We start from the raw sequence: 13,177 nt of genomic DNA on the forward strand, positions 1-13,177 counted from the left end.
CGTGTGTATATCTATACAGGTAATTACATTTTACATATATGTTGACCAATCACCCTCCACAATTACTGCTTCCCTATATACTCCCATCTAAGTTCTCTTCTGTTTGGTTTTGGTCTCCTGGGGACATCTTAAAGCTCAGTGTAGTAGAAATAATGAATGATTGTCTATGTTTCCCATTGTTGCTGTACCTAGTTAACATGAATTTAGTGGCTTAAAATGACACCAGTTCATTATCTTGCAGTTCTGGGGGTCAGAAGTCCAAAGTGGGTTGTCGAGGCTGCGTGTTCCTTCTGAAGCTTTTAGGGTAGAATTCATTTTCTTGCCTTTTAAGGTTTGCGTTCCTTGGCTCTTGGTCCCTCCTACATCACTCCAACCTCTGCTTCCATTGCCACATCTCTTTCTCTGATTCTGACCCTCCTGTCTCCGTCCTTCCTTTATATGGACCCTTGTAATTGACACGGGGCCCACCTGGATGACCCAAGATAATCTCCCCATCTTGAAATCACATCTGCAAAGTCCCATTTGCCACTGAAGATAACATATTCACAGGTCCCAGGGATTACGACATGGATATCTTTGGGGAGCCATTATTCTGCCTACCACAGCTTGGGAATCAGGTTTCAACTTCATTGTCACTTCAACACGCACACCCTAAAGTTGTGTTGTGTTCCCACTTACCACGTCCCGAGCTAAACCTAAGCAATATACCAACTCGCTCAGTGGCCTTGCCCAAGTTATATAACCTCCCTGAGGCTCCATTCTCCCACTCTCAGAATTGGAGAGATTAATACTTGTTTCCTAGGAAATGCTGCATGTAGAATATTGCAGGCAAACCTTTCCATTCAACCAGCATTCAGGAATTATTGCATGCTGTTTTAATCTCGACAAAATGTAAGTAAAATCCTGGTTAAGCAGAAACGGCATAGATCTTCTTGCAAACTGCTGATGCGAATGTAAATTGGTACAGGCTTTCTAGAGGGTAACGTAGCACTGCGAATGTAATGAAAAGCCTTATGTTTGTTCTCTTTATCCCACTAATTACCCATTCTAAGTGTATCTTAGGGGCATGGTTGAATTTACGTACTAAAATATTCGGTGAAAATTATTTATAATGGGGTGGAGGGCTGGAAACAAACTAAATGTCCACAAATAAGGGCTTAGATGAATAAGCGTGGTACCTCCTCATGACAGAAATCTCATCAGCTGTGTGAAAGGATTTTGTAGAATACTAAATACCATGTTCGGAGGTTTGTCAAATGTTAGTGACAAAGTTGGAACCCTGCCTTATTTATGGCCTCAAATCAATAGAAGAACTGTGTGGTGAGAGAGTGTACATATAAAGAAAACAAAAAAAGATTGAAGGTATCCAGCTCATGATGTTACAGTGGCTATTTCTAGGTCACGGAATAACGAGTGATTTTCATTTTCTAACAAGGAAGGCTGGGGGGCAAAGGGATTTTCCACACAGAACAATTCTTCTGGTTGGGTTATCAGACGGTCCTTGTATAGAACAAAAACTTCCGAAGGTGTCCCTCTAGTGGAAGAAAGGATGCGGCTGCTGCGGGGACACCTGGCTGCGACTTTTTATTCAAGACCTTTCGAGAGAAACAAGAGCCTGAAAGTAGTAAACTATTCTGGATATTCCCCAAAAAAAATGTTAACAGGGAGGCAGAGGCCAATTGCAAAAGGAAGAATCAAACCTCACCGTAGGAAACAGGGGCTATTAATTCTCGGCGCGCTTGGAAGACTGACAATTAGCATTTTCATTGCCAAGGTCGGGGAACTACGCTCCTTGGGTTTAGTTCTCCTCTCCTTGCTTTTGGGTAGCTTTGGGTGCTCGTTGTAGATCCAGGCCGCCCAACTCTCAGACCGAAGGGACAAAGCAAGGGGGGTTCACTAAAGCCTCGGGGCTGGAGCCTGAGGCTTGGAGATGACACCTGTCAGGAGCGCTGGCACCTCCTCCGGACTCTGCGAATCTTCGGCCCCACTCGGCTCCTCTTCGGCTAAGTTCGGCCGGCGCTCCTCCCGGCTGCAACTCTCCTCTTTGGGCTGAACTCCGCGGGCTCTCACCCTGTCGGGCGCGGCTCCCTTCGGCTTCCTTCGACCGAAGCTCGTCTGGGGCTCGGCTCTCCTCGGCGGAGCTCGGCCCAGGCTCGCCTCCGGCTCGGCTCTCCTCGGCTGAGCGCGGCCTACGCTCGGCTCGCGCTCGGCTCTTTACGGCTTCCTTCGACCGACGCTCGTCTGGGGCTCGGCTCTCTTCGGCCGAGCTCGGCCGCGGCCCCGGAAGGGCGCTCATGGAGCCGGGACTGCCGGCTCGGCGGACAGCTATGGCGCCGCTGCTGGAGTATGAGCGGCAGCTGGTGCTGGAACTACTGGACGCGGACGGGCTGGTAGTGTGCGCCCGCGGGCTGGGCGCGGACCGGCTCCTCTACCACTTCCTCCGGCTGCACTGCCACCCGGCGTGCCTGGTGCTGGTGCTCAACACTCAGCCGGCCGAGGAGGTGCGGCCGGCCGCGCGGGGGGCAGAGGGGACCCCGAGAGCGTTGGGGGCCTCCTGAACGGATGCAGGCCCTGGCGCTTCTGAGAGCGGAGACGGCCCCTGGCGCCGGGGGGAGGGCGTTGAACGGGGGTCTCTGAGGCAGATGCGGGTCCGTGCCACAGCTCGAGGACACAGAGGGTAGGCAGGGTCCCGAGGAGGCTGGAGGTTCCTGACACGGACGGGAGGGCTTTGAATAAGGGTCTGCGTAAGGCAGTTGCAGGTGTCTGCCACGGGTGCAAGGACACTGAGACGGATGGAGGGGCTCTGAGAGGAGCAGGGGAGTCATTTGAGGAGAATGGGGGCGGAGAGAAGGATTGGAGGTCCCTGAAGAGGACAGGGATGTCTAGAGAAGGATACAGACAGGAACGGTGAGGGAGTCCCCAAGCTGGGTATCACGGGGCTTGTTGGGGTCGGAGGAGTGGGATCAGTGATGGGGATGGAGGAATCTCACAGGGTAATTGCGGGGTGTGAAAGGAGATGCTGGGGCTGGGGAGAGCCCTGTAGGGAAGGGGAGGACTGGGGGGGTTCACCGGAGCTGGGGGGAGAGGGGCATTGGGTCAGAAGGGACGGGAGCTGGAAGCTGACGATGTTGGGGAAGGGCACCTGCGGTTAAGGAATGGAGGACACTGAAGACCGAAGGGGGATACACCTCTGCTAAGACAGGGGGCTCGGTATTGAGAGGTGGCACAATCTGTTCCGACGAGTCTGATGAGCCCCTTGCTAGAGCAGGTGGCCAGGAGGAAGATGTCCGCAGAGAATGAGCACAGACTCCTTGAGGGTGGAGATCTGTCTGATTTGTCTAGGTATCCCCAGTACCCCACATAGAGCCTAGCACAAGGCAGGGCCCCCAGCAGAGGAAGTGTTCAACTGAAGATACAAAGGGCCAAGTTGCCGTTGACATGAAATCCCCTCTGGGGTGGATCGGGACAGAAGTAGCAGTCTAAAATACCACCCGGGAAAAGGATTCCTTGTGATGTCCTCACATAGTTCGCTTGCCTGCAAACCTGGCTTTGGCGGGACGTATTTTGTAGCTAGCAGAAGTCTTTTAACCGAGGGTTTAAAGCTCCTTTTTTGTTGTTAAAATGCTAATAACAACTCAAGTGCAATGATTCCTTAGTGCAAACCCCAAAACAAAACAAAAATAAAAGCCTGGTTAAATATAGATGATCGGTGGATCAACGTAAAGTAGTAACTTGGTTTGTACATTCCTCAAGTGTATTGTCTCTCGTTTTAAATTCAAAGACCTGCAACCTAATAAAAACTGCCCTGTATTCAACAGCCTACTAATCAAATTTGGTTTGATTTAGGAGTACTTTATCAATCAGCTGAAGATTGAAGGAGTCGAACACCTCCCTCGCCGGGTAACAAATGAAATCACAAGTAACAGTCGCTATGAGGTCTACACACAAGGAGGTGTGATATTTGCAACAAGTCGAATACTTGTGGTCGACTTCTTGACTGATAGAATACCTTCAGATTTAATTACCGGTAAGAATTTGAAACCTTATGATTTGTATATAAATTGGCACTCTTTTGTGTCTGTCCCCTCTGCTAAACTGAACTAGAACCTCCTTGTGAGCAGCACTGGATGTTTTTGCTCTACATTGTGCTTCCAGTTGTTAGCACAATACCAGACACATTTTAGATGCTTAAAAAATATTTGTGGCCCGAATAAGTAACTAAATTAGTAAGTAAAGTAAGAATGACTCTTCCTTGTTTCCTAAACTCATATCTGGTAAATACTTGGTAGTTGGCTGGCCTTTTAGAACCTAATCAGACTCGAAATGTTTACAAATATTCTTTGTATATTTCCTAAAATATTTGGTTTTCTCTCTAAAGAGTTTTTTCCCCCCATGATTTGAAATTAAACCAAGCAGTTGCTTAATTATTTTGAGAAGTATGGTTTAGTTTTAGTTAGAATTAATATAGAAAAGGAATTATTTTTCATTATTATTCGTCCTTTTGGAAACCTTTTCTGATTTTTCCCAAAGGTAACCTGAGGGCCCTAACTCGCTGCTCTCAGATTACCCTTTGCTTCTCCCCAGTCATAGCAGTAAAGAACACTACATTATCTTTGCCTGTTTGTTTGTCTGTCTCACTCATGAGATAACAAGCTTCATCAGTATAAGGGACAACTTGTTCATCCCAGGCTAAGTAACTAGTACAGATATTTGTTGGATAAAATGATGCATGAATATGCTGTGACCTTCAGTGAACTTCTGGAGGGCAGAGAGACTGTGATATTCATAATCATACTTCCCATTATGGCCCTGAATATAGAAGACCCTCAAGAAATATTTAATGAATAAATGTATGAACGAATGCTTTTTGTGGTTCATGGTAAACTAATTGAAGAACAGTGTTGTTATAGTTTTGTAACATTTATAATTGTCATCAGACAGGCCCAGGCGGTGAGGTCTGACTCACCTGGCTTTGAATGATGATGCCACCACTTACAAGCAAGTTACTTAATTTTAATAAGGCTCAAGTCTTCTTTTCTTTTTCTCATTTCTTTAAATTGAGAAAATAGCACTTCCCAGAGTTATCATAAGGATTAAATGAGTGAAAATAAATTGTTCAAGATAGTGCCTGGGACATACTAAACAGTAAATAATAGCAAAAAAAAAAAAAAAAAAAGTATTGGCTTTTCATCACCAGAAATTCTGATACATCATAAAGTCTTTTACTGGTTGCTGCTTTCTTCTCAGCTTGGTTTTATATTTATTTAAGTGGATAAAATGGGGAGGGAAATGTACTGGAACCACCACTAGATGTCAGTATTGCTCTGACTTTTAGTAGCCGTTTAACCCAATTAGGCAGAGAGCAATAATGAATCAAAGAAACATCCAGATTATAGCTTATAGGTAATTAGGTAGCTCCTAATTAAAAGCACAAAATTCTGTATCCATTTCTGATCATGTCCCAACCAGTAATGAAGCCGGAGCTGCTGCTGCCGCTTGGCTGAATGGAATGCAGATGAATGCCAGAAGAGAATCCCTTCAGATTCTGCACCCTGGAGGGATTGGCCCCCAGAGGCTCCCCATGGCACTTTCACCACGGCTCTCACAGACCAAACAGCAGTCCTTGAAGCATGTAACCCTCCAGAAGGTTCTGAATGCCCTCTGCCCTAATTTTTGCCCCCTCTCACTACCTATGAAATTCACTACCACACCCCACGCAAGGGTCCTCGCCAACCACAACTCCTCAGCAGTGAGAGAAGTGTGTACATAGTTACCCTGATGGTACTTTCAAAAGACAGGACAGGAGGCTTTCATTGCTAAAACAGCTCTGACACCTCCAAATAGAACTGAGGACACACTTCCCATGACAAACTTAAAAAAAAGAAAAAAGTTACATGTTAGATTTGTGCACACAGTGCTATAATTCAGTTTTATGTTCATTCAACAAACATTAAATTTACTAAGGGTCCCTTGTTTGGCAGGAATGTGGTAGGTGCTGATGGTAGAAAGATCAATGAGACTGTGTGGTGAGCTCCTGAGTTAAGCTGCTCCTAGGTTTGAGCCCACCTCACCGCGCGCCAAAGGTGTGATCTTGGGCAAATTGCTTAATTTGTATGACTCAGTTTGCTCATCTGTAAATGGAAGCCTGTAACAGTGCCTTCCTCCTGGGATAGTGTGAGGGTGAAATGAGATCATGTATGTAAAATTCTCCACATTGTGCTCAGTACATGGTAAAGCATTCTCTGATTACTGCTTGTTGTTGTGATGTCCCTGTCTTCAAGCAGTTTAGTGGAGGAGACAGAAAGAAGTAATCACAGTACAGTATGAGATACAAATTGTCATGGGAGCATAAAAATGAAATGTAACTAGGCTTTTGTGAGACTGCAGTTGCCCCCAGAAATACAGCCTGCTTGTGTTTTCTTTTTTTTTCTTAAGATTTTATTTATTTATTTGAGAGAGAGAGAGGGAGAGAGAGCATGAGTGGGAGGGAGGCGCAGAGGGAGAGGGAGAAGCAGGCTCCCCGCTGAGCAGGGTGCCTGATGCAGAACTCCATCCCAGGACCCCAAGATCATGACCTGAGCTGAAGGCAGATGCTTAACCGACTGAGCTACCCATGCACCCCTGCTTATGTCATCATGTTGCTAGTTTTTAAAATGGTGGGGGGGGGGGGGAGGGAGTCCTCAGGTGGTGTCACTTAGGAAGAACCAGGCTTTGTCCTCAGACCCCCCTGATTTGGAACCTTTAGTCTCCCATTGTTTGTTGGATGACCTTGATCAACTTATTTCCCTCTCCTGGTCTCATAATAATACCTACCTCATAAAATTCTCATGAGGATTAAATGAATAACAATCCAGTAAAGTACCTAACCCCTGCACCTGGGATAGAATAGTTCTCTTCCTCCTCCTCCTGGGTTTTCTAAAGAATGACAGTCTTTTGGAACACAACATTTCCTTAAATTGAGGTTCATCTTTCCTTTGGAAGTCCCCTTTTATTACTTTAACCTTATGTGATATTTCAGTCTAGGCCAGCAAGTGTAGCCCAGGAAAGTACTTGGAAAAGTCCAACGACTAGGTCCAGAATCCTTGCTCAGTAGTAAGTTTGTTACGTGTATGTATTGCAGTTGTTGAAAATCCTTTGTCTACAAATTCCTAAATAACACTATTAATTTCTACTGTATCTGAAAAACAATTTGCTTAGCTAGAATAAATGGTAGCTCCATCCACCTCAATCCAAAATTTAAGCACCAAAACAGTAGAATCTGAATTGGGCTCACTGAACTAGTAGAAGAAGGGGTCACAAATCACTCCCAGACCCTAGGAGTGATGTGAATTGGTACAAAAACATGTAAGCACATTTATGACAAATTTATATATAAGCTAATGGCTTGATGTAGGTCTAAGAGACTGAGACTCATCATAGAATAATTGAGTTTTTGATTCAGAAATGACATGTGCAGTCTTGTGTCATCTGTGTTCCTAATTCATCACTAATCGCACTGCATCAAAATGGCACATGTACGTATAATGTCATGTGGATTTATTATATATACATATGAAAGATCATCTGGTCCAGTATTCTCATTTTATAAATAAGGAAATGCAATAATTGTCCTTGTTTTTGTGATCTCAGAGGTGTCAATCACACCACCCCAAAACACGGAGGTAGTAAATACATTCATTAAAGGTTTTTATTTTAATGGACTAATTTACCTCTCAGTTGAATATACTCTGATTCCAAAAATTGAATTACTCTAATAGGTGATGCAGATGTGGCCCAGACTTCTGAATTACTGCTTTTATGTAGACCACATCTGGTTCACCTATAAAAAGAGAATCCGTGAGCCACTTCGCTTTCAGAGATTCTTCCACCATGCCAGACACGCCCCACGCCAAGGCCTTTGCTCTTACTGTCCCTCAGCCGGAACTCTCCTGGCGCACGTGGTGACAAGGCTCACCTCCTCATTTCCGTCTAGCCGTGGCTCAGGTAGGTTCTCAGTGAGGCCACCCTACCTAAAGTTGCCAACCACCACCCCTTGCACATGCTCCCTCTCCTCCCCTGATTCATTTTTTTTCCTGCCTAGCACTTATTACTCTATAGCCTACTAAACAGTGCACGTGTTTATATTGTGTATCATAAGGACCATGAGGACAGGGATTTACGTATTGTGTGTTCACTGCCGCAGCCCCCACCGAGAGCAGTGCCTGCCCATGCCCAAGTAGGTACTCAGGAGAGACATGGTGAATAAGCAAATGAAAATGAGCGTGAATGTCTATGACTATTCTGCCATCTAAATTATAAAATTTCCTCTCAGGCATCTTGGTGTACAGAGCTCACAGGATAATCGAGTCTTGTCAAGAAGCCTTCATCTTGCGTCTGTTTCGCCAGAAAAACAAGCGTGGCTTTATTAAAGCTTTCACAGACAACGCTGTCGCCTTTGATACTGGTTTTTGTCACGTGGAAAGAGTGATGAGGAATCTTTTTGTAGGGAAGCTCTATCTGTGGCCAAGGTAAACAGCACTACGCGACAAATTTCTGTGAGAGAATCTGCCATAACTTAAGTGTGCACATTAACATGACATAAAATGTACTGTAATTGCACCTGATACGTGATTACCAGGTTCATAACAAGTGCGTCAAATAGAAATAGATGGTCTCCACACCCGTGGTTCTTTTACAAGGAGAGAGATTTGATGGTTATTTTTCTGGTAGCCCATCAAATCCGTCCAAGGGCAGCCACTTTATTCCTTCTTGTGTGTTTAGCGAGACCCCCAGGGAATCTAGAGACTCACATGTACAACAGCTTTAGGTGAACTGTAGATTTATTGGCTAAGACTCCCACTTCACTTTGAAAATCACCCGTCGGGGAATAAAGCACAAAGATTTTTGAAGAATTGATGTAAATGTCTAGGAAAAACCATAAGGTTCCAGTGTTCCAACACCTTGCACCTAGGCTAATATGTATTTTGGTTTCTTGATTATACCTTATTGAAGGGATCGGCATACTTTTTCTGTGAAGGGCCAGATGGTAACTATTTTGGGCTTTGCAGGCCACGCGATCCGACACGATGATCCAGCTCAGCTGTTAGAGCAGCAAAGCAGCCGTAGATGGTCCGTACACAGTGGGCGTGGCTGTGTTCCCCTAAAACTCCTGCTGAAACCAGGCACTGGGTTCAGCCCAGACAATAGTTTTGCTGACCCCTGCCTTATTTGAATGATAACGTCCATGCGTTGAGGTTAAAAGTATTCCTGAAAGCATTGTTTTTGCTTTCTATTTTGTGTCTTAATTGCATTTACAAAACCAAACCAAAACAAACAAACAAAAAAAACAACTACAAGAGTATTAAACTGAGACCAGAAATACACAGCTCTTGAAATTCGAGAAAATCTTTGGAAACTATTTGTCTCTATAGGTTCCACGCGGCAGTGAACTCGTTTTTAGAGCAGCACAAACCTGAAGTTGTGGAAATTCACGTTTCTATGACGCCCGCCATGCTTGCTATACAAACCGCCATACTGGACATTTTAAATGCTTGTCTGAAGGAGCTCAAGTGCCATAACCCGTCCCTTGAAGTGGAAGATTTGTCTTTAGAAAATGCTATTGGGAAACCCTTTGACAAGGTACTCCGTCTCTTTTCCTTTTAAGCACAGTTTGTGATGTTATAATTTTAAAGACTCCAAGTTATTTTAGTAATTGCAGTGTCCTTAATAGGAATTTGCTGTTATTTTAGAATTAACTTGGAGCTGATTTAAGGATAGCTTCTTTGGTTTTCTGGAAAGTAATCATTTGTAGTAAAATACATGGACCAACATATAAGCACACCTCTGATTTTTGCAGTTATGCAGTGATTATCTCGTATTTTAAGTATAATTAAGAGAAGGATTAAATAACCTTTTTTGCTCTGAAATGACAGCATTTGGATATCTACAGGTAGAAGAGTTTTTACATAAGAATGCTTCATGATTTATGAGCTTTTGTTTGGAATAAAAATAATTGGGATGAGTTTTCATTACTGAGGAATGTGAACCTTGCTCTCTTAAAATTACATTTTGAATTGAGAAAATGGTAAGACTAGGACTTTAGTTCAAGGAACTTTTATTCTAACTGATTTTGTTTGTTTTTTTGCAGTGAAAGAACATGTGCACATGCGTGAGGAGGGGGAGGGACATAGGGAGAGGGAGAGAGAGAATCTCAAGCACACTCCACGCTGAGTGTGGAGCACAATGCAGGACTCAATCTCATGACCCTGAGATCATGACCTGAGCTGAAATCAAGAGTGGGGCACTTGGGGCGCCTGGGTGGCTCAGTCGTTAAGTGTCTGCCTTCGGCTCAGGTCATGATCCCAGTGTCCTGGGATCAAGCCCCACATCGGGCTCCCTGCTCAGCGGGAAGCCTGCTTCTCCCTCTCCCACTCCCCCTGCTTGCATTCCTGCTCTTATTGTCTCTCTCTCTGTCAAATAAATAAATAAAATCTTTAAAAAAAAAGAGTCAGACGCTTAACTGAGCCACCCAGGCACCCCTCTAACTGATTTATTTTTATCGTAGATGAGTATTAATACAGGTCCATAAATGTTGAAGATTGAATTGTAGATCCAGAAAATGCTGACTTTTAAAAATTTCTGGACAGCTTTTTTTTTTTTTTTTTTCATATTTTGGTGGAACAAATTCCTGTCTTAAACTCTGAATCAATCTGTCACTGGAAATAATGCATAGTGATTATCAAGAAAGAAAAATTTAACTCCTCATTTCTCTGATTCTTCGAAAAAGTCATTTTATTGTGAAATAATTATACATGAAACTAATTTCATGTGTTTTGTTCCTCTGTTCTTAATGTTTGGTACATGATCAAACAACAACAACAACAACAAAAAACCATCAAAAATAAACCTTCACTTTCTTTTAATAGAATGTATATGTCATTAGAAAAAAACAAAATATAGCCTAATATGTTTTGTACTAAGTTTCTGTTTATCATTCCCTGGCTAGTAAAAGTCAAAGTATTATTTTGGATATTCTTTTAGCAACCAAAGGTAAATGCAGACATAACTTTGCATCTTGTTAGAAAATTTAACTTTTGTAGGTGATTTTACCAAACAGGTATGCAGTTATATGTTCCAGTTTGTCTAGGACAGTTACAGTATCTACCTGTTGTCCTGGAATAATTATTAATAATATAATTTCATTTTCACAAGAGTCCCAGTTTGGACAATAAATTATACGGCCATCCAAATAATTATTCCTGCTGAGTATTAATTTTCTTAGATAAGATGCCACGTAGTGATACTGCTTCCATATCAAGCTATAAGTATTACCCTTTTTAGTTACAAAATCAGTTTGTAAAGGATGTGTGTGTGTGTATAATATAGCTGTGGGTATGTAGATACCTATATAGTATATACAAAAAGCTATTCTGTGCTTTAAGCAACTTTTTTTTTTTTAAGATTTTACTTATTTTATTTGAGAGAGAGAGAGAGCAGGGGAAGGAGCAGTGGGGAAGGGAGAGGGAGAGAATCTCCAACAGACTCTGCACTGAGCGCAGAGCCCAATACGGGTCTTGATCTCATGACCCTGAGATCATGACCTGAGCCAAAACCAAGAATTGGATGCTTAACTGACTGAGCCACCCAGGTGCTCCTACTTTTTAGGGTCTTAAAAAAATTCAAATTTAGTCCATTGATAATTTAACAAGTATTTTCCCATCCATGAATCACATTAAAAAACAAAACAAAAAACCCTAAGTAAATCTTTTACACCACCAAATTAAGAGACATTGTTATTTAATTTGATACCATGTAGTTTCCCTGATATATGCCCTCTGTTCCCTGTCCAACTGGATCCCACATTTTTATCTATCTAGGATAGGGTCACAGCCAAACTTGGCAGAAATTGGTATGTCTAAGCTACGTGCTTTGATCCTTCATAAAAACAAATGATTGGGGGGCACCTGAGTTGCTCAATCGTTAAGTGTCTGCTTTCGGCTCAGGTCATGATCCCAGGGTCCTGGGATCGAGTCCCACATCAGGCTTCCCTGCTCATCGGTAAGCCTGTTCTCCCTCTCCCACTCCCCCTGCTTGTGTTCCCTCTCTGGCTGTGTCTCTCTCTGTCAAATAAATAAATAAAATCTTAAAAAAAAAAAAAAAGACTGGTTATCTGATGTTTATCAGGCCTTTTCTCCTAATAATGTAAATATGGATAAATATAAATTGACTCTCTGTTCACAAAGATTCTAGGGATAAGACACTGCTTTATATTTGAAAATTTAAACATTGTTATTAGAATCTTATGAACTGAAATTTTCTATCCGCTTTCTTGGGAGATGATGTTGGGGGTTTTTTTGTGTGTGTATGGTAAAATATATATAACATAAAATTTACCACCCTAACCATTTTTAGGTATACGGGGATAATGTTCATTGAAAGTATAATTTGTATTAATAATAGCTTTATTGAACATATTTTTAGGAATACTAAATTTTATTCTTGTTTTAGACAATCCGCCATTATCTGGATCCTTTGTGGCACCAGCTTGGAGCCAAGACTAAGTCCTTGGTTCAGGACTTGAAGATATTACGAACTTTGCTGCAATATCTCTCTCAGTATGATTGTATCACATTCCTTAATCTTCTGGAATCTCTGAGAGCAACAGAGAAGGCTTTTGGTCAGAATTCAGGTGGGAGATAAAAATACTAATATTATTATGGGAGCTGATTTGAATAAAGTGTTGGATTTTGTTGGGGAATCAGATGTAGGGAGTGCTATATTCAACTATGTGGTATACTAAGATTTCAAATTACATTTTATGTTCATAGCACAAGGATATAGGTTTTATTGATAGCTAATGTTTCCGCCTACTTAACTTCTGTTCTGTATAATAATAAATATTCATATCCATTCCAGGCGATTTTATTTCTAGAAAAGACTCTGTATATTACAGGCAGTCCCCAACTTAGAAATAGGTTGTGTTCTGGAAGTTTAGTTGTTAAGAACTTCAAATTCATTTTCTCCAAAGAAATGGCAAGGCAGTTTAGGGTTTCATCAGCCAGAGTGCTGAATACTGAGGAGGTTTGTAGGGAAACATACATATACAACTGGCCACCATCTTGTTTGTCTACCAACCACATCTGCCCCCACTATCGTGGCCTCTGTCACTGGCTAAACCACTGATTTTCAAAGTGTAGTC

The 13,177-nt window shown here is 42.6% G+C and overlaps 1 protein-coding gene across 1 annotated transcript in view; it reads left to right on the plus strand.

Moving 5' to 3' along the window:
* The first annotated feature begins 2,273 nt into the window (after positions 1 to 2,273).
* ERCC4 (ERCC excision repair 4, endonuclease catalytic subunit) overlaps positions 2,274 to 13,177 on the plus strand; it is a 28,744-nt gene continuing 17,840 nt past the window's right edge. The window contains exons 1-5 of the mRNA XM_032392225.1: positions 2,274 to 2,501; positions 3,847 to 4,027; positions 8,312 to 8,507; positions 9,411 to 9,618; positions 12,487 to 12,667. Of these exons, the coding sequence (XP_032248116.1) occupies positions 2,295 to 2,501; positions 3,847 to 4,027; positions 8,312 to 8,507; positions 9,411 to 9,618; positions 12,487 to 12,667 (973 nt within the window). The 5' untranslated portion in view covers positions 2,274 to 2,294. The remainder of the gene's footprint in view (positions 2,502 to 3,846; positions 4,028 to 8,311; positions 8,508 to 9,410; positions 9,619 to 12,486; positions 12,668 to 13,177) is intronic.

The sequence above is a fragment of the Phoca vitulina genome, unplaced genomic scaffold (genome assembly GCF_004348235.1).
Source record: "Phoca vitulina isolate PV1807 unplaced genomic scaffold, GSC_HSeal_1.0 scaffold66, whole genome shotgun sequence".
NCBI lineage: Eukaryota > Metazoa > Chordata > Mammalia > Carnivora > Phocidae > Phoca > Phoca vitulina.